We start from the raw sequence: 15,935 nt of genomic DNA on the forward strand, positions 1-15,935 counted from the left end.
GTAGAAGGGACCGGAAGTTGTTTCTTCGTCCGCCGCCCTGGGGCTTGATCGGATCTCAGCTGGCTCTCTTTGGTTCCTGTCGCTGTCAGACTCTCCAGATCTGGCTGAGGGCTTGGTGTCTCGGGGTTAGGTTTGTCAGCGTATCTGGCTCATTCCTCTACCGGCTTTCACAAAGTCAGGAGAATTATTTGGTCTCCTAGCAACGAAGGACAAGGCAGCGGGAGAAAATTGCGGCGCCGGCCAAGCGGCTCTGGCCCGAGCCGGAACCTCTAGGCCGGGCCCAAACAGAAGCAGAAACCTAGAGCTTTGAAGAATTAGCAGGAAATGGCGGATGAGGCGTTGTTTTTGCTTCTCCATAACGAGATGGTGTCCGGAGTGTACAAGTCCACCGAGCAGGGGGAGGTGGTGAGTGCTGCCACACGCCCTTTAGGTCCTTTTGCGGTGACATTACCTGTTTTCCCTCAGTTCTTAACTCAGTCTCTGTTCCATCGCCCCCGGAAACTCCCGAGATATAGCCAAACTGGTTCACCTCCAGGTATCCTAGTCCCTAGGACCTGTCAGCTGTCTTCTTGGATACTTCCATTTTTCATCTTTTTTCATCTTTTCCTCTTTCACTGATTCTTTTTTATCTTCGTCTGCCCTGCAGGCTATATAGATTTTCTTTAGTGTCCCAACCATGATTTACAGTAGGGTTAAATGCAGAGCTGATTTGGGTACTCCTCCTTCGTTTTGTTGTCACTTTCAACACTTCTGAGCCGTCCACTGTACAGATGTGTTCCAGGCTGAGAATCCTGCCCCTCCCTCCGCATCCCTTCTTCATTCTACTATTCCAGAAACACAACAGGAACCTGATGAGGGTATGGGGTCAAACAAAGGAAAGTTTGCAGGGGCGACTTTAGAAAATAACTTATTTTGTACTTGGTATTAAATTGTCTCTCCCAAAATATATGTTGGAGTTCCTACCCATGTATATGTAGGTGAAATCCTGTTTGAAAATAGGCATTTTTTTGTGTGTGTGATGGTAATGAGATCATGCCAGTGGGTCTTGGACTAAATCTAATTACAGTGAAACCTTTGAGAGCTTGAACTCTGTGCGACTGCTTTGCATTTCAGGGTCTTGCAAATTTTCTGCTTTTGATAAGGAGCAGTATTATCACTTTTCTCTTGCTTGTTTTAGTGAAAAATATTTGAGGTTTTGTTCTGACAAATTTCTGCGTTGCACAGGTAATGGCTTTCACAAGTGTTACTGTACTTCTGAGATCTAAAAAGAGCAAATTAGACACAGTAGCAGACATAGGGAGATGTAAAATATTATCTGATGATGGCATCAGATGATCTACAAGCCCAGAAACTCCAAGGATTGCCAATTTCTACAAGCTGAAACAGACACAGGAGGACCTACCCTTAGAACTATAGTTTGAATTTGGACTTCTAGCATTGGAACTGTAGAAAGTAAATTTCTGATGATGTTGCTATTACAACAACACTATGAAACTAAGACAGTGACCATTTTTTACACGTCAAGCCTTGTTCTATGAGTTGGGCCTATGGTAGGAAATGAAGCAATCTCCCCACCCTCTTGGAGGTTATGCCATGATGTGGGAGTTATTTTTCACACAATGATTCATCTAGAAAACATTAATGTATATTATGGACCTGCACTGAGCTAGACGGTTAAGATAAAACCCTTGTCTCACAGGAGATTTAATGAGTAATTAAAGTATTGGGTGCTAATTAGGTATGGAATTATAGAGTTATAATTTTGTCATACAGTAGTGGTTTAGGAGTCCTGATGGTGTTTTGGATTAGGTGTTGGATTGTTAATTGCAAGGTCAGTGGTTCAAATCCACCAGCTGCTCTTTGGACCTCTAATCACAAGGTTGATGGTTCAAACCCACCAGCTGCTCTTTGGGAGAAAAATGCAGTTGTCTGCTATCATGTAAGATTTATAGTCTTGGAAACCCAAAGGAACACTTCTCTATCTTAGATGGTCACTGTGAGTCAGAGCTGATGACAGTAGGTTTGAGTTTTGGTTTTGTGGTTGATGTGATGCTGGAAGTTAGTTATGCCACTGGTATTTCAAATACCAGTAGGGTCACCACCAGGTGAACAGGTTTCTGCATAGCTTCCAGACTAAGACAGACTTAGAAGGACCTGGTGATGTAGTTCTTAAAACTTGGCCAGTGAAAACTTTATGAATAGCAGTGGAACATTGTCTGACATAGTGCCAAATAATGAGCCCTGGAGGTTGGAAGACACTTAAAACGCTAGTGAGGAGTGAGCTGCCTCCTCAGAGCAGAGTGGATCTTAATGATGTGGATGGAGGAAAGCTTTCAGGACCTTCCTTTGCTGAGAAGAAACAGCTGCAGACTTCTGTTAATAATCTGAACATGAAATGTATGAAGTATGAATCTAGAAAAGTTGGAAGTTGTCTAAAATGAAATGGAATGCTTAAATAACTATGTCCTGAGCTTTAGTGAGCTAAAATGGAGTGGTACTGGCCATTTAGAATCAGACAATCATATGGTCTACTATGCTGGGAATAACAAATTGAAGAGGAATGATGTCTTCAGTCATCTTCAAAAAGAACATTTCAAGATCTAAAGTACAGTATTTCAGTGTACAGTGATAGAAAAGACCAGTTAGTATGACTATTAATCAGATTTACACACCAACTATTATTGCCAAAGATGAAGAAATTGAGGATTTTAATAACTTTTGTTGTCTAAAATTGATCAAACACACAGTCAAGATTCATTGATAATTGGTTAATTCCTGGTGACTGGAATGGGAAAGTTGGAAACCAGAAGGATTGGTGGTTAGCAAATATGGCCTTGGTGATAGAAATGATGCTAAAGATCACATAATTGAATTTTACAAGAACAAGGATTTATTTATTGCAAATATCTTTTTTCATCTGTTAAAAACAGCAACTATACATGTGGATTTCACTGGATGGGATACATAGGAGTCAAATCAACTGTATCTGTGGAAAGAAACAATGGAGAAACTCAGTATCATCAGTTAGATTTTTCATATGTATCTTCAAGTTGAAACTAAAGAAAAAACAAGTCCGTGAGAGCCAAAATACAACCTTGAGTATATCCTACCTGAATTTAGAGACCATCTAAAGAATTGTTTTGTTGGATTGAACACTAATGATTAAAGATCAGAGAAGTTGTGGGATGACATGAAGGATATCATGTGTGCAGTAAGCAAAAGGTCATTCAAAGGACAGCAAAGAAAGAAAAGACCTAAGTGAATGTTAGAGAGACTGTGCAAGTTGTTTGTGAACATAAGAGTGAATGAAATAAATGATACAGAAAAAACTGAACAGAAGATTTAAAAGGGCAACTCCTGAAGACAAACCATAGTATTATAATGGAATGTGTGAAGACATGGAGTTAGAAAATCAAAAGGAATGAACATACTTGGCATTTCTTAAGATGAAAGACCTGCATAAAAAATTCAAGTTCCAGATTGCAATATTGAAAGATTCTGTGGGTACACTATTGATCGATTCAGGAAACATAAGATGTTAAGAATGTGAACCCCAGAATTATAAAGGTCATCAGTGAAAAAATGGAAAGAAATTTAAGGGCTCTAATCCAGGGCATGCACAGAGTACCAAACATTGCAAAAATTACAAAAACAAAAGAAGACAAAATAGATGAGTGGGACATTCTAAAAATTAGAAACATGTGTGCATCAAAGGATTTCACCAAGAGTAAAAAGGGAGCCCACAGAATGGGAAAAAATCTTTTGCAATGACATATCAGACAAGGGACTAATTTCTAAAATCTATAGGAAACTACACCACCACTACAAGAAAAAGGCAAGTAACTCAATTAAAAAATGGACACCGGACATGAACAGACACTTCCTCAAAGATGACATTCGGGCAGCCAACAAACATATGAAGAAATGTTCATAATCATTAGCCATTGTTGTTAAGTGCCGTCGAGTCGGTTCCGACCCATAGCGACCCTGTACAGGGTTTCCGAGGGTGTAAATCTTTACGGGAGTAGAAAGCCTCATCTTTCTCCCGTGGAGCGGCTGGTAGTTTCGAACCGCTGACCTTAAGGTTCGCAGCCCGATTCGTAACCACTACACTACATTAGCCATTAGATGCAAATCAAAACAACAATGAGATATTATCTCATAATAGCAATAACAGCGAAGTTAAAAAATGCAGAGGATAATAAATGCTGACGAGGATGTGGAGAGACTGGGACCTTCCTACATTGTTGGTAGGAATGCAAAATGGTCCAGCCACTTTGGAAAACAGTATGGTGCTTCCTCAGAAAGTTGGAAATAGAAATACTGTATGATCCGCTAATTCCTGTACTTGGTATATATCCACAAGAAATACAAGCCATAACACAAGTAGATATATGCACACCGATGTTCATAGCAGCACTCTTCACAGTAGCAAAAAGATGGAGACAGTCTTAAGTACCTACCAGTGGAAAAATGGGTAAACAAGCTGTTGTACATACACACAATGGAATATTATGCTACCTTGAAGAATAACTAGCAAGCTGTATGCCACCACATAACATGGATAAACCTTGAGGACATTATGCTGAGTGAAATTAGTCACAAAAGGACAAATATTACATAAGACCATTATTGTAAAAGCTTAAGAAAAGATACCATACCAAAAGGTATGGTTTTTGTTGGTTACTGGTATGGGTAGTGAGGGGGGTTTGGGGGAAGAGGAGGGAAGGTATGGTAGAGCACAGGGTAGGGGGCAGACATATCAAAGTTCGGGTGTTGGGGACGGTAATACATACGAAGGGGGAGGGAATTGAAAGACCAAGGTAGACAGGGAAACTGGTTTGAATGGGCTAAATGGGACAGAGGTAAATAGTGATTCATGCTCAACCCTGGAACAACAGGGATCTGTGCTACAGGGATCTAGGCATAGTCTGAAGAGGGGAAATAACACTAAGATGCTCGATTGTCTTATGAATACTGGTTACCCTTGCCTATTATCGTAAAACAGACACTTGAGTAGGATAGAAAGGAATGTTAAGAAACATGATTACAGAAAGCTTGTAAGCCCGTCTTCAGCCTCTAACTGATTGGAATACCTAACAGGGGTTTTAGAACTTGCCCAGTGAAATAGGCTTCTTGTAGAGCCTTTGCAGTGTATAGGATGGAATCCTGAGCCCCATCCAGAACCTTCTGAGGTGGAACATTCCCATTAGAAAGGACAAGCAGACCAGCCTGGAACAGCTAAAGCAACAGATAGTACCCATTTGACTTAGCCTCGATGGCTTGATAGTCAGAACTCAACTAGATGAAGATTAAAAAAAAATTTTTTTTTGATAAAGGAAATGAGGGTAAATTGCTACAATTTGATGAACTTGACTGATACTCATGGAGGTAGTAGCTCAAAATACCAGCAGAGAGGCAAGGAGTCTTTATATCAAGTATCAGTGCTACCTCCTCTGTACACAGGGTAGATAAGGACAGGCAACTTAGACATTGGCTACCTAAAATGAGGGGGACATAGTGACTGGCTTACAAGGTTTCAAAAGGGAGTTTAAGAGTGTGTGGGGGAAGATAGAATCCCCACTGAATAGTTTTCATCTTGTCTAGATAGGTCTGGTAAAAAGAGATGGGGATAAGATTCTTATGATTCAATAGTGAGTAATTGTTATCATGACTAATGGTGATTGTCACCAACTGTAAAGGTAGACGTTTTGTAACAAAAATGGAGGAGTGGTTAATCTTACAGCCCAGAAACAGAGGATCCTAGGACCATCAATGGAAAAGAGCACAAACAGAATGCGAGACCTTATTCAGAGAAGCAGCGATACCAGAGATGGAGGCAGAGATGGGGACATGGAGAGAGGGACTGAGAGCTGATGGCCAGGAGGCAAACTTGCAGAATGTACCCTTTGGTGGTGTAATTATATATGCATGAATGTTTATTTAAAAAAAAAAACTCAAATACACAGCAAGAAATACTGTTAACTGATGGTTCATGGAGAGGATTATAATAATTGTAATGAAACAAAGTATATAATTTGTTGAATGTAAAACTGATGATCTGCCCTGTAAACTTTCACTCAAGTCACAATTAAAAAATTTTTAAAAAGATGGTAAGAATACACAGACTTACTGTGCCAGAAATACTTAGCTGATATTTAACTATTTTCACATATTTTAAAAATCAGTGGATTGAAGGAATACCGTTGTAGCAGTACATTAATATGAAACTGCCAGAAATGCAAGCCAGATTTAGAAGAAGACATGGTAGAAGGGATATCATTGTTGATGTGTGTGAGATGGATCTCAGCTGAAAGCCCCAAATACTAGAATGATGATTGTTATTCTTAAGTGCCGTCTAGTCAGTTCTGACTCATGGCGATCCTGTATAGGGTGTCTTGAGGAGTGTTTGGTGAGTTTGAATTGCCTATAGTACTGTAGGACAAGCACTTGATCTGAAGATTGGTTTGAGCTTCAAGGTCTAAGCTTCAAATTCACCATCCACCCCTCAGAAACCCCATACAGGGTCACTATGGGTTGGAACCGACTTGACAGCACTTAACAGCAAACCTTGTGGTTAGCAATCTGTTTTATTGACTATGTAAGGATATTCGACTGTGTTGATTGTAAAAATTAAGGACAACATTATGAATAGTGAGGATTACAGAACACTTAATTATTTTTATGCAGACCTGTATTTAGACCAAGAGGCAGCTGTTTGAACTGAACAAGAAGGTACTGACTGCATGATTTCAAATCCAGAAATGTGTGTGTCAGGGTTGTATCTTTTCACTATAATTACTCAATCTGTATGGTGAGCAAGTAATCTGAGAAGCTGCACTAGCTGAAGAATGTCATCAGGATTAGGGAATACTCATTAACAACCTGCAGCATGCAGATGATATACCTTGCTTGCTGAAAATGAAGAGGATTTGAAGCATTTACTAATGAGGATAAAATAATACAGCCTTCAGTATGGAGTACAACTCAACATAATGAAAACAAAAGTCCATAAAAGTGGACTGATAAACAATATTATGACAAATGGACAAAGTTTAAAGTTGTCAAAGATTTCATTTTATTTGGATTCACAATCAATGCTCATGGAAGCAGCAATTAAGAAATCAAATGATGTATTGCACTGCATAAATCTGCAAGCATACAAGTGTGAAAAAGCAAAAGTGTCACTTTTTTTTTTGAAAAAGCAAAATGTGCATCTGACCTAAGTTATGGTATTTTCCATTACCTTATAGGCATATGAAAGCTGGACAGTGAATAAGTGGAGGAGAGAGAATAAGGATCAGTATCAGCCATAAGCTGATTCCTAGAGGTCAGATGTACCTCATCTCTCTAATCTCATCTGTGATCCCTCCCATAGCATTGTCTACTTCTTTGCTGAATTCAATAGTTCGTTATAGTAGCCACACATAATTCACTGATGATACTCACAGTTACAGGGTTCATTAGGGAACTAACAGTTTATAATTCAGGATCAGGAAAGACTCAGGATACTGTCCTTTTAATCGGGACACCTCTTCTCAGATGTAACTGAAAGCAGGCTGCTCTCTGACTCTTGGCCTCTTGACCATTGATCCAGCCTCTGTCCTTCTTGGACAAGGGTTACAAAGACTTTAGTTCCGTAAGGGAGTGTTCAGAAGCACTGAAGTCCTCCAGTAAGCCTCAGGTTGAAGGCGCTCAGCATTTTTGTTCTGTAGGTTGGCATGCCCACTATAGCAAATTCACACCACGGGCCAGGAAGCTCACTTTGTATCTTGTGCCATTATCCTCATTTGGCTGCTGCAGGTTTTCTGATGTACTTGTCACTACTTCTTGTCATCTTGCACCTTCTCCAGTGCTACAGCTCTCTTTGTCTCCTGTGTCTAGGAGATTATGAAATTAAGGACCCAAGGTCCAAATGATACCTTATGCTCATGGATCGTCTTTCTTGTGGGTAGTGAAGCCTCTCCTCCAGCTTCTGGGATTAGCGCCCGTTAAGTCTAGTGGTGATGGTGGTGTGCCATGGAGTCAGTTCCAACTCACAGCAACCCTGTATAGGGTTTCCGAAGCTGTAAATCTTTATGGGAGCAGAAAACCTCATCTTTCTCCTGTGGAAAGACTAGTAGTTTTCAAACTATTGACCTTGAGGTTAGCAGCCATGGTATTTTCAATGGCATGTGAAAACTGGATAGTGTGTAAAGGAGACTGTAGAAGAAATGGATGCATTTGAATTATGGTGGTAGGGAAGACTACTGAAAGAACCTTGAATGCCAGAAAACAAACAAATCTGTGTTGGAAAAAGTATAGCCAGAATGCTCCTTAGAAGCCAGTATGGCAAGACTTTGTCTCTCATACTTTGGACATGTTATCAGGAGGCACCATTCCCTGAAGAAGGACGTCATGCTTGGTAAAGTAGAGGGTCAGCAAAAAAGACACCCAAGGAAATGGATTAACAGTGGCAATAGCAGTGAACTCAAATATAATAATTGGTGCAGGATCGGGCAGTGTTTTCCTGTTGTGGATAAGGTGGCTTTGAGTCAGAGCTGACTTGAGGGCACCTAGCAGGAAGAGGTTTGAGTAAGGAAAGGTGAGAGAAGATGCTGACAGGATTATATAATTCAGTTGTTCCAGGGTTAGAACCTGGAACTCTAACATGTATAAAATGAGCTATCTCAGAAGCAGGAATGGGAAGATCTTGCTGCCATCAAAGAAGATCCTGAGGTGGACCCTGAGATCTCTGCACATTTTACCTCCTCAATCCAAGGACAGAAAGCTGTAACACTTACGGAGTTACAGAGGAGCAGCAGCAGAACCAAGAACCAAAGCATGAGAAAGCAGTGGGCTTCTCAGGGAGCAAGCTGTGTGGTTCTGGGCAGGCTTCTTGCTTGCAGAGTGGGATGCCTCCAGCCCTTTAGTTGGGAAGTTAGGCTGCTGACCCTTGAAGCTAGAGCTGAGTGCCTTCAGGCTGAAGTTTATGGTGGAATAGTGGAATACTGTGTCCCATGAGCATTTATCAGCAAGTGACTGAAACAAATGTGCTCTGAACATTTTCTGATCCTGTATTGTAACCTGTTAACTTCCCTAGTAAGCCCCATAACTTTGAGTATGGTTTCTGAATTCTGTGTGGCCATTGCAATGAAGTACTGAACCTAGCCGAGCAGAGGCGGCTATAGGAGGATGGCTTAGTGCTATATTTTTGCATCTTGTTAAGGAGTTTGGACTTTATTCTTTAGGAGGAGGAAGGGGCACTGAAAGATCCACTACAGAAATAACTTGAGTTTTCAAAAGTCTCTTACCAAAAATATGCATTAAAAACTGAGAACTGGAGTTCTGCAGGGCTATCTTATTTTTCCAGGTCTCACAACTTTTCCACTTTTGACAGGGTGTAAGTCTTACCATTTTTCTATCACTCCTTTTAGTGAAAATATTTGAGTTTTCTTTCTCTGACAGGTTTCTGCTATACACATGTCCCAGCCTACACAGATTTTGCTTAGATGATTTAAAAAGGAAAACAAACAAAAAATACAACAAAACAGACAAGAATACCAGTTAGAAGACTGTAGCTATAATACAGGAAAGAAATGATAAGGGATAGCTTTAGCAGTAAGGCTTGCAGGAAGAAGATGACTTTTGTAAAACTAGACTCCAGAACTGCAGTGGGGAGGGAGGTGAAGAAAATGGCAGCTTTTTAGTTGGACCAACCAGGTGGGTAGTGGTGCCATTAATGAAGTTAGAGAATTTTGGAGAGCAGTACAAAGACAAACGATGGTACCATTTTGAATATGTCTAATTTGAGGAACATCTGAATGACTATGTTCAATAAAGTCTGTACTAGAAATAGAGATTTAGTAGCCACATAAATAGAGTGCATGGTCTCTAACAAGAGAGTTGAACAAATAATGAAGCCTATGGTATGCTTCCTCACATGGGAGACATAGCAGACCAGAATATAGGAAAATCCCTACCCACTTGGTTTTGTATTCTACCAGAGGGTGAGGGTAGGGAGATGTAGACAATCTCAACTAATTATAAAATGTATAGTATGTTACATGGTGAAAGTTCAATGGAAGCAAATTAAATGGGGAAGTGGGATAGGGCTTCAGAATCACTTGGAAGACATTAAAACACAAGCTTGGTGAGCCTTATACCTAGAGTTTCTGATTCAGTGTTTGGAGGTTAAATGGGAGAATTTATACTTTTAACAAGTTTCCCTGTGTTGCTGATGCTGATGGTCTGGGGACTATGCTTATAATCACTAGCATAAAGTTGGTAAAGGGGGATGATATAATATTAAACAATAGGATCAAACTAGGTCTCATTGTGATGGTGACCTGTAAACAAAGACTTGAAGGAAGCAAGGGAATTCTTTTTGACTGTCTGGAGGGCTAGCAATCTAGAGAAGGGAAACAGTCATACTGTGGTAGCTCTGAGGTGGAAGTGTGTTTAAGGAACAGCAAGGAGACCTATGTGGCTAGAGCAGAGTGAGTGTGAAGAAGAGTATAAGACTGAGGCCAGAGAGGTAAACGATTGCAGGTTGTATAGGAAGGACTTTGTACCATAGAGGTGGTATTTAAAACTGTTTGTTGTTGTTGGTAAGTGCCGTCGAGTCGATTCCAACCCTTAGCGACTCTGTATAGGGTTTCCAAAGAGCAGCTGGTGAGCTTGAACCACTGACCTTGCAGTTCAAACGACTTTACAGTCTGATGCATTAGCCCACAGCGCCACACCAGTAGGTTAAGTTATATGATATTGCTAAAGGCAAAGCAAAGTAATTGCAGGATTACAGGTGTAACAGGGTGGGATCAACAACTAAGAAACATTGGAAATTATTTAGTTTGGTGGTGGCGGCGGTGATGTGCCCTGGAGTCGGTTCTGACTCGTAGCAACCCTGTATAGAGTTTCCAAGGCTGTAAATCTTTACGGGAGCAGAAAGCCTCATCTTTCTCCCATGGAACAGCTGGTAGTTTTGTAGTACTGACTGTGAGATTAGCAACCTAACATGTAACCACTACGCTACAATTGTTTGGATGAGTCTAAAAGACATTTTGAAGCAAGGAGCAATAAAACTTAGTAACAGTACAAAAGGAATGACTGACTGACACAGTCTAAGGTGATACCAGGCTTTATAAACTAGGAGAGAGGAAGATCATTGAAAATTTAAATGAAATTGTTGGTTAATTAGGAAGAGGTTTTGGCATATCTGAAAAGAAATAGTGAGCAACAGTTCCCTACTCACACTAGTTACCTTATGAAAATTATTAGTACTAATTCAAGGGTGTCCTAAAACTCACTTTTTCTTAAAATATTTCAGTAAGAAAAGGTAAATATTTATATTAACATATTAGCTAATATTTAAAACATTTTGTATACTAAAATTCTAGTATTTTAGACATTCAAAACTATTCTTTTTTAAAATAGGAAAATGGACGATGTATTACTAAGCTGGAAAACATGGGGTTTCGAGTGGGACAAGGATTGATAGAAAGGTGAGCAGTATGGATTTGAAAATTTTCTTCCAGGTAGGTTTTAAACAAAGATGATCCATTTCAAAAGATTGCATAGAACTTGAAATGACACTAATTTTAATCCCTGAATTATGAATTCTTATCTGTTATTTCACAGATTAAAATTTTTTAGGTCAGATGCTATAATAATTACTTATCTAATTTTTATGTTTTACTTTTTGAAGAAAATGTGTATTTTATACTTTTTGGATTTCTTTTTCCCTGAATAACTGTAGTGCATTGAAACAAATATTTAAAAGTTTGTTGTATTTTCTATTTAAGTTCTAGTAGGTTCTTTAATTTGAATGGGATTTTGTTTAAATTTATAAGGGTAAAAATGCCTTAACATATGTTTTACTGTGATAGCCTTCCAATTTATAGATTACTTTTTTTAAAAAATGTTTTATTGTGAATTATGTGATAGTTTACATGGGAGAACATTAGTTTTACATTCATCCTGTCATATATCGTTTCATTGCCATGGTAACAATCCCCTCCATGCAGTCAACCAACCAAAGGGTATACCCTGCGAGCCTGCCCTGCCACTCCCCTCCCCCCCACCTCCCTCATCCCCTGGTCATCAGCACACAGCCCCTCTCCCTCTCTGTGTCTAGAGCCCCAGCTGCTCCATCTCTGCACGTCATTGTCTCTGCCACCATATCTGGCATCACTGTTTCTCTGGGTAGGGTCCCACTCTCCACTCGTCTCCCTTGATGGTCCTAGGGACCTCCGCTTCTAGACTGCAAAGTTAATCACTCCCCTCTTTGCTACAAAACGTCTACCTTTACATTTCCAACCCTCACATAGATTACTTTTTAGCATTCCTTTTCTGCTATCTGAATAGTTGAACTCTGCTTATATTATGTGATGATCATGCTCATTTCTTTTTTGTTGTGCTAGAATGAATTATACCTAAATTTAAGTCTCATAATTAATTAACAACGTGAATCCATTAACATGGGATCTATTTTGCTTGGTGCTTGTCAGTTTATGATTGTCAGTAAATGTTCTATGCCATTCTGACATTTGGAACGTAATGATTTGTTTCTCTAAGCTTTCTTTGGAGGGAAACTACTGTGTTACTTCTAGTTGATCTTTTTAGGTTTACAAAAGATACTGCAAGGTTCAAGGATGAGTTAGATATCATGAAGTTCATTTGTAAAGATTTTTGGACTACAGTATTCAAGAAACAAATCGACAATCTAAGGACAAATCATCAGGTATTTAGATAAATTATAACCTATTGTATAAGTCCTTTTAATTCAGTATAAATATACTACTTCAGTGATTTACTTACTTAAAACTTGACAAAATTTCTGGTCAACTTTGAAATCTTTGTAAGTTATTAATTAGCCATCCCTCCTCCCCCCCCACTTAGAGTAAATAAAGACAAAGGGACAGTTGTCAGTATTGATAACGGTTTCTTTCCTCCAATTAAGTTTTAAAAATTTTAGAAAGTAGCAAGTATCAGAATGATGTAGGTTTTAGAATCAGATTTTTAGTTATTATTACCAATTGGTACCAAGTGGTAATAATATACAAAACCACAAATAAGTTTTTAGAGTAATTTCTAAAGTTTAATTTATATGACAGGATCTCTGGTGTGGTGCTGTAGGATAAACACTGGTCTGCTAATTGCAAGGTCAGCAGTTCAAACCCACCAGCCGCTCCTTAGGGAACCCTATAAAGGGTTTCTGTGAGTCGGAACCAACTTGATAGCATTTAACAACCACAACAATTTATAGAGCACATAAGGGTGTGTCTAAAGTTATTGCTGTAAAATCATAGAAACCTTTATTAAACAAAAATCAAAATGCAAAGTTATTGTTTTTCATGACAATCTTAATTTAACGCTATACACTTAAATTTTTTTTTTTAATTTGGTGGTGGTGGGCCATGGAGTTGGTTGTGACTCATAGTGACCCTGTATAGGGCTTCCGAGGCTGTAATTTATTAGTTTCTGTAATCACACCCCATAGACAAAACCTTACATACTTAACACAGTGCATTTACCCCTGTACAAATGGGGAAAAAATCAAGTTTAACGCTTCTAGACCAATATGCCTCTTAAACTCCTATACACTGCCAACTTAACATGATACAACTGGGATTCTTTTTCCACATAGCTCTGTATACTTCTGAAGGCAGTGTTTCTATTACTTTAACTCTTTCTCCTCTTGGAAGAAGTCTGTAGTCTTTGGTTTACAACATGTCAAAATGGCAGTTTTGGCATTCTTTAGGGACTCAAATCAGTTTCCTTTTAAATGTTGAGTTTGGAAAACAGAAGTCTAATAAGACAGGTTTCTCAATGAAATTCTCATAGAACAGCTCTAGCTACCCTTGAAGAATGAGCAGATGCATTGTCATGATGTAAAAAAATTCCTTAGTGCAAGTTTCCTGGCCTTTTCCTCACCAGTGCAGTTTTCTGTTTTCTTAAAACTTCTTCCTAATAAGCCCCGGTAACCATTTTGTATTCTCTGAGAAAATCTATCAACATGACCCCTTTGGAGTTCCAGAAAACAGTCACCAGCAGATCCCTTCAGAAGCCATTGTTTAACTGTTTTGATTGGACCTTTTCATTTTTTGGAAGGTACCCTAAAGAGATTAAGATGAGTAAGTTACCAAAAGAACTTGTCTTCAGCTATCCACTCATCACAGACACATGTTTAAACACAGTTTGTTTGGAATAAACCTATGCATGTATGAACTGGAACCCGAGTAGCAATACTTTTAGACTTGCCCTCATTGTTACTGTAAAAAGTAATAGAAGGTATAGAAAGCTATACATTTAAAATAGATTCATTTTTATTTTATAAAATCAAAGAAATTTTTAGGATGGATTTGGCATTATTAAACTAAAAGTAATGTGCCTAGTAGTATCCAAGGAGTCCCTAAGTGGTGCAAACAGTTAAGCATTTAACTACAACCACTATAAAAGTTGGTGGTTTCAATTGACTCCGAGATACTTTGGAAGGCAGGTCTGATGACCTACTTTCAGATGGTCCCAGCCTAGAAAATGTTACGGAGCCAGCTACTCTGCACACACAGCGTTATCATGAGTTGGAATAGACTCAATGACCACTAATTATAGTTACCATTATAAATCCTTTTTTTAATGTAACAGTACCCACCTTAGCTTGAAATGATTTGAAATACTAATGGGAAAAACTGACTCTGATTATTGACTTTTTAGGTATGATATAATTATAACTGCTCATGTTAGCAGGATACATGTTACTAATTTCTTTGCACTGTTGTTATTCTTTACCCCCAAGTTGGTTCTGGAGTCCTGGTGTGGTGCTGTGGGTTAATGCACTGGACTGCAAGGTCGATTTGACCCTCAGGATTGCCGATTCAACCTCACCAGCCGCTCCTTGGTCAGAACTGACTCGATGGCACTTAACAACAAAGTTGATTGTGACACATAGTGTCCCTTACAGGAGAGAGTAGAACTGCTCCTTAGGGTTTTCTAGGCTGTCATCTTTGTGGGAACAAATCACTAGGTCTTTTCTCCTAAGGAGTGGCTGGTGGGCTTGAACCATAGGCCTTTAGTTAGCAGCTGAGTGCATAGCCAAAATCATTGTTGTTAAGTGCCATTGAGTCAGTTCTGACCCAAAGATAGAGACTGTATCTTATGCCTCTTTATATATTCAGTGTCTAAAAGCATTTTTTAAAAAAATTAACTGTATGAAATAGTGAACGCACAGTTCTTAAGCTTGAACATTGCCAAACTCCTTTATTTAAAGGAATATTTGACCAATGGAAAAGTCCTGGTGTGCTGGTGTAGGATATGCATTGGATGGCTAACCACAAGACTGGCAGTTCAAACCCACCAGCCAATCTTCAGAAACACTACCCAGGGTTGCGGTGAGATGGAACGGCTTGATGGCACTTGACAACCATGACGAACTACCTATGTTGATTTATGAATGTCTTCTCTGTTTTTGGAACAGGGCATCTATGTACTTCAGGACAACAAATTCCGTCTTCTTACTCAGATGTCTGCAGGAAAACAGTATTTAGAACATGCATCTAAGGTATTTAATGGTAGATTTGCATTTTTTTAAGGAAAGAAGAGAAATATAGGGAAAAGTAGTTTCTTGAACTTAAAATGTTTTAAAGTTGTTCTTTTTTTGTTTAAATGATTTTATTTAAAACAGAATATATGTTTATCACATGAAAATAACTTATACTGAATTCCTATATGGGGTCACTATGAGTCAGAACCGACTCAACAGTACTTAACAACATAGTAAACTGTAGCTAAGTAGACTTATGACTACCAACTAAAGAAACATCTGAATGCCAATGAGATGTAGATTTATGGTGGTGATGGTGGTGTGCTGTGGAGTTGGTTCTGACACATAGCGACCCTATACAGGGTTTCTGAGGCTGTAAATCTTTACGGGAACAGAAAGCCTCATCTTTCTCCCG

At 39.1% G+C, this 15,935-nt stretch overlaps 1 protein-coding gene across 2 annotated transcripts in view; it reads left to right on the plus strand.

The window, feature by feature from the left end:
* The first annotated feature begins 324 nt into the window (after nt 1-324).
* The window catches only part of TRAPPC6B (trafficking protein particle complex 6B), a 22,637-nt gene continuing 7,026 nt past the window's right edge, over nt 325-15,935 (plus strand). The window contains exons 1-4 of one of the 2 annotated variants that reach the window (XM_006835322.1): nt 325-405; nt 11,416-11,483; nt 12,604-12,721; nt 15,455-15,538. In XM_006835322.1, the coding sequence (XP_006835385.1) occupies nt 325-405; nt 11,416-11,483; nt 12,604-12,721; nt 15,455-15,538 (351 nt within the window). The remainder of the gene's footprint in view (nt 406-11,415; nt 11,484-12,603; nt 12,722-15,454; nt 15,539-15,935) is intronic. The other variant, XM_006835323.1, reaches the window with a different exon arrangement.

The sequence above is a fragment of the Chrysochloris asiatica genome, unplaced genomic scaffold, assembly GCF_000296735.1.
Source record: "Chrysochloris asiatica unplaced genomic scaffold, ChrAsi1.0 scaffold00017, whole genome shotgun sequence".
NCBI lineage: Eukaryota > Metazoa > Chordata > Mammalia > Afrosoricida > Chrysochloridae > Chrysochloris > Chrysochloris asiatica.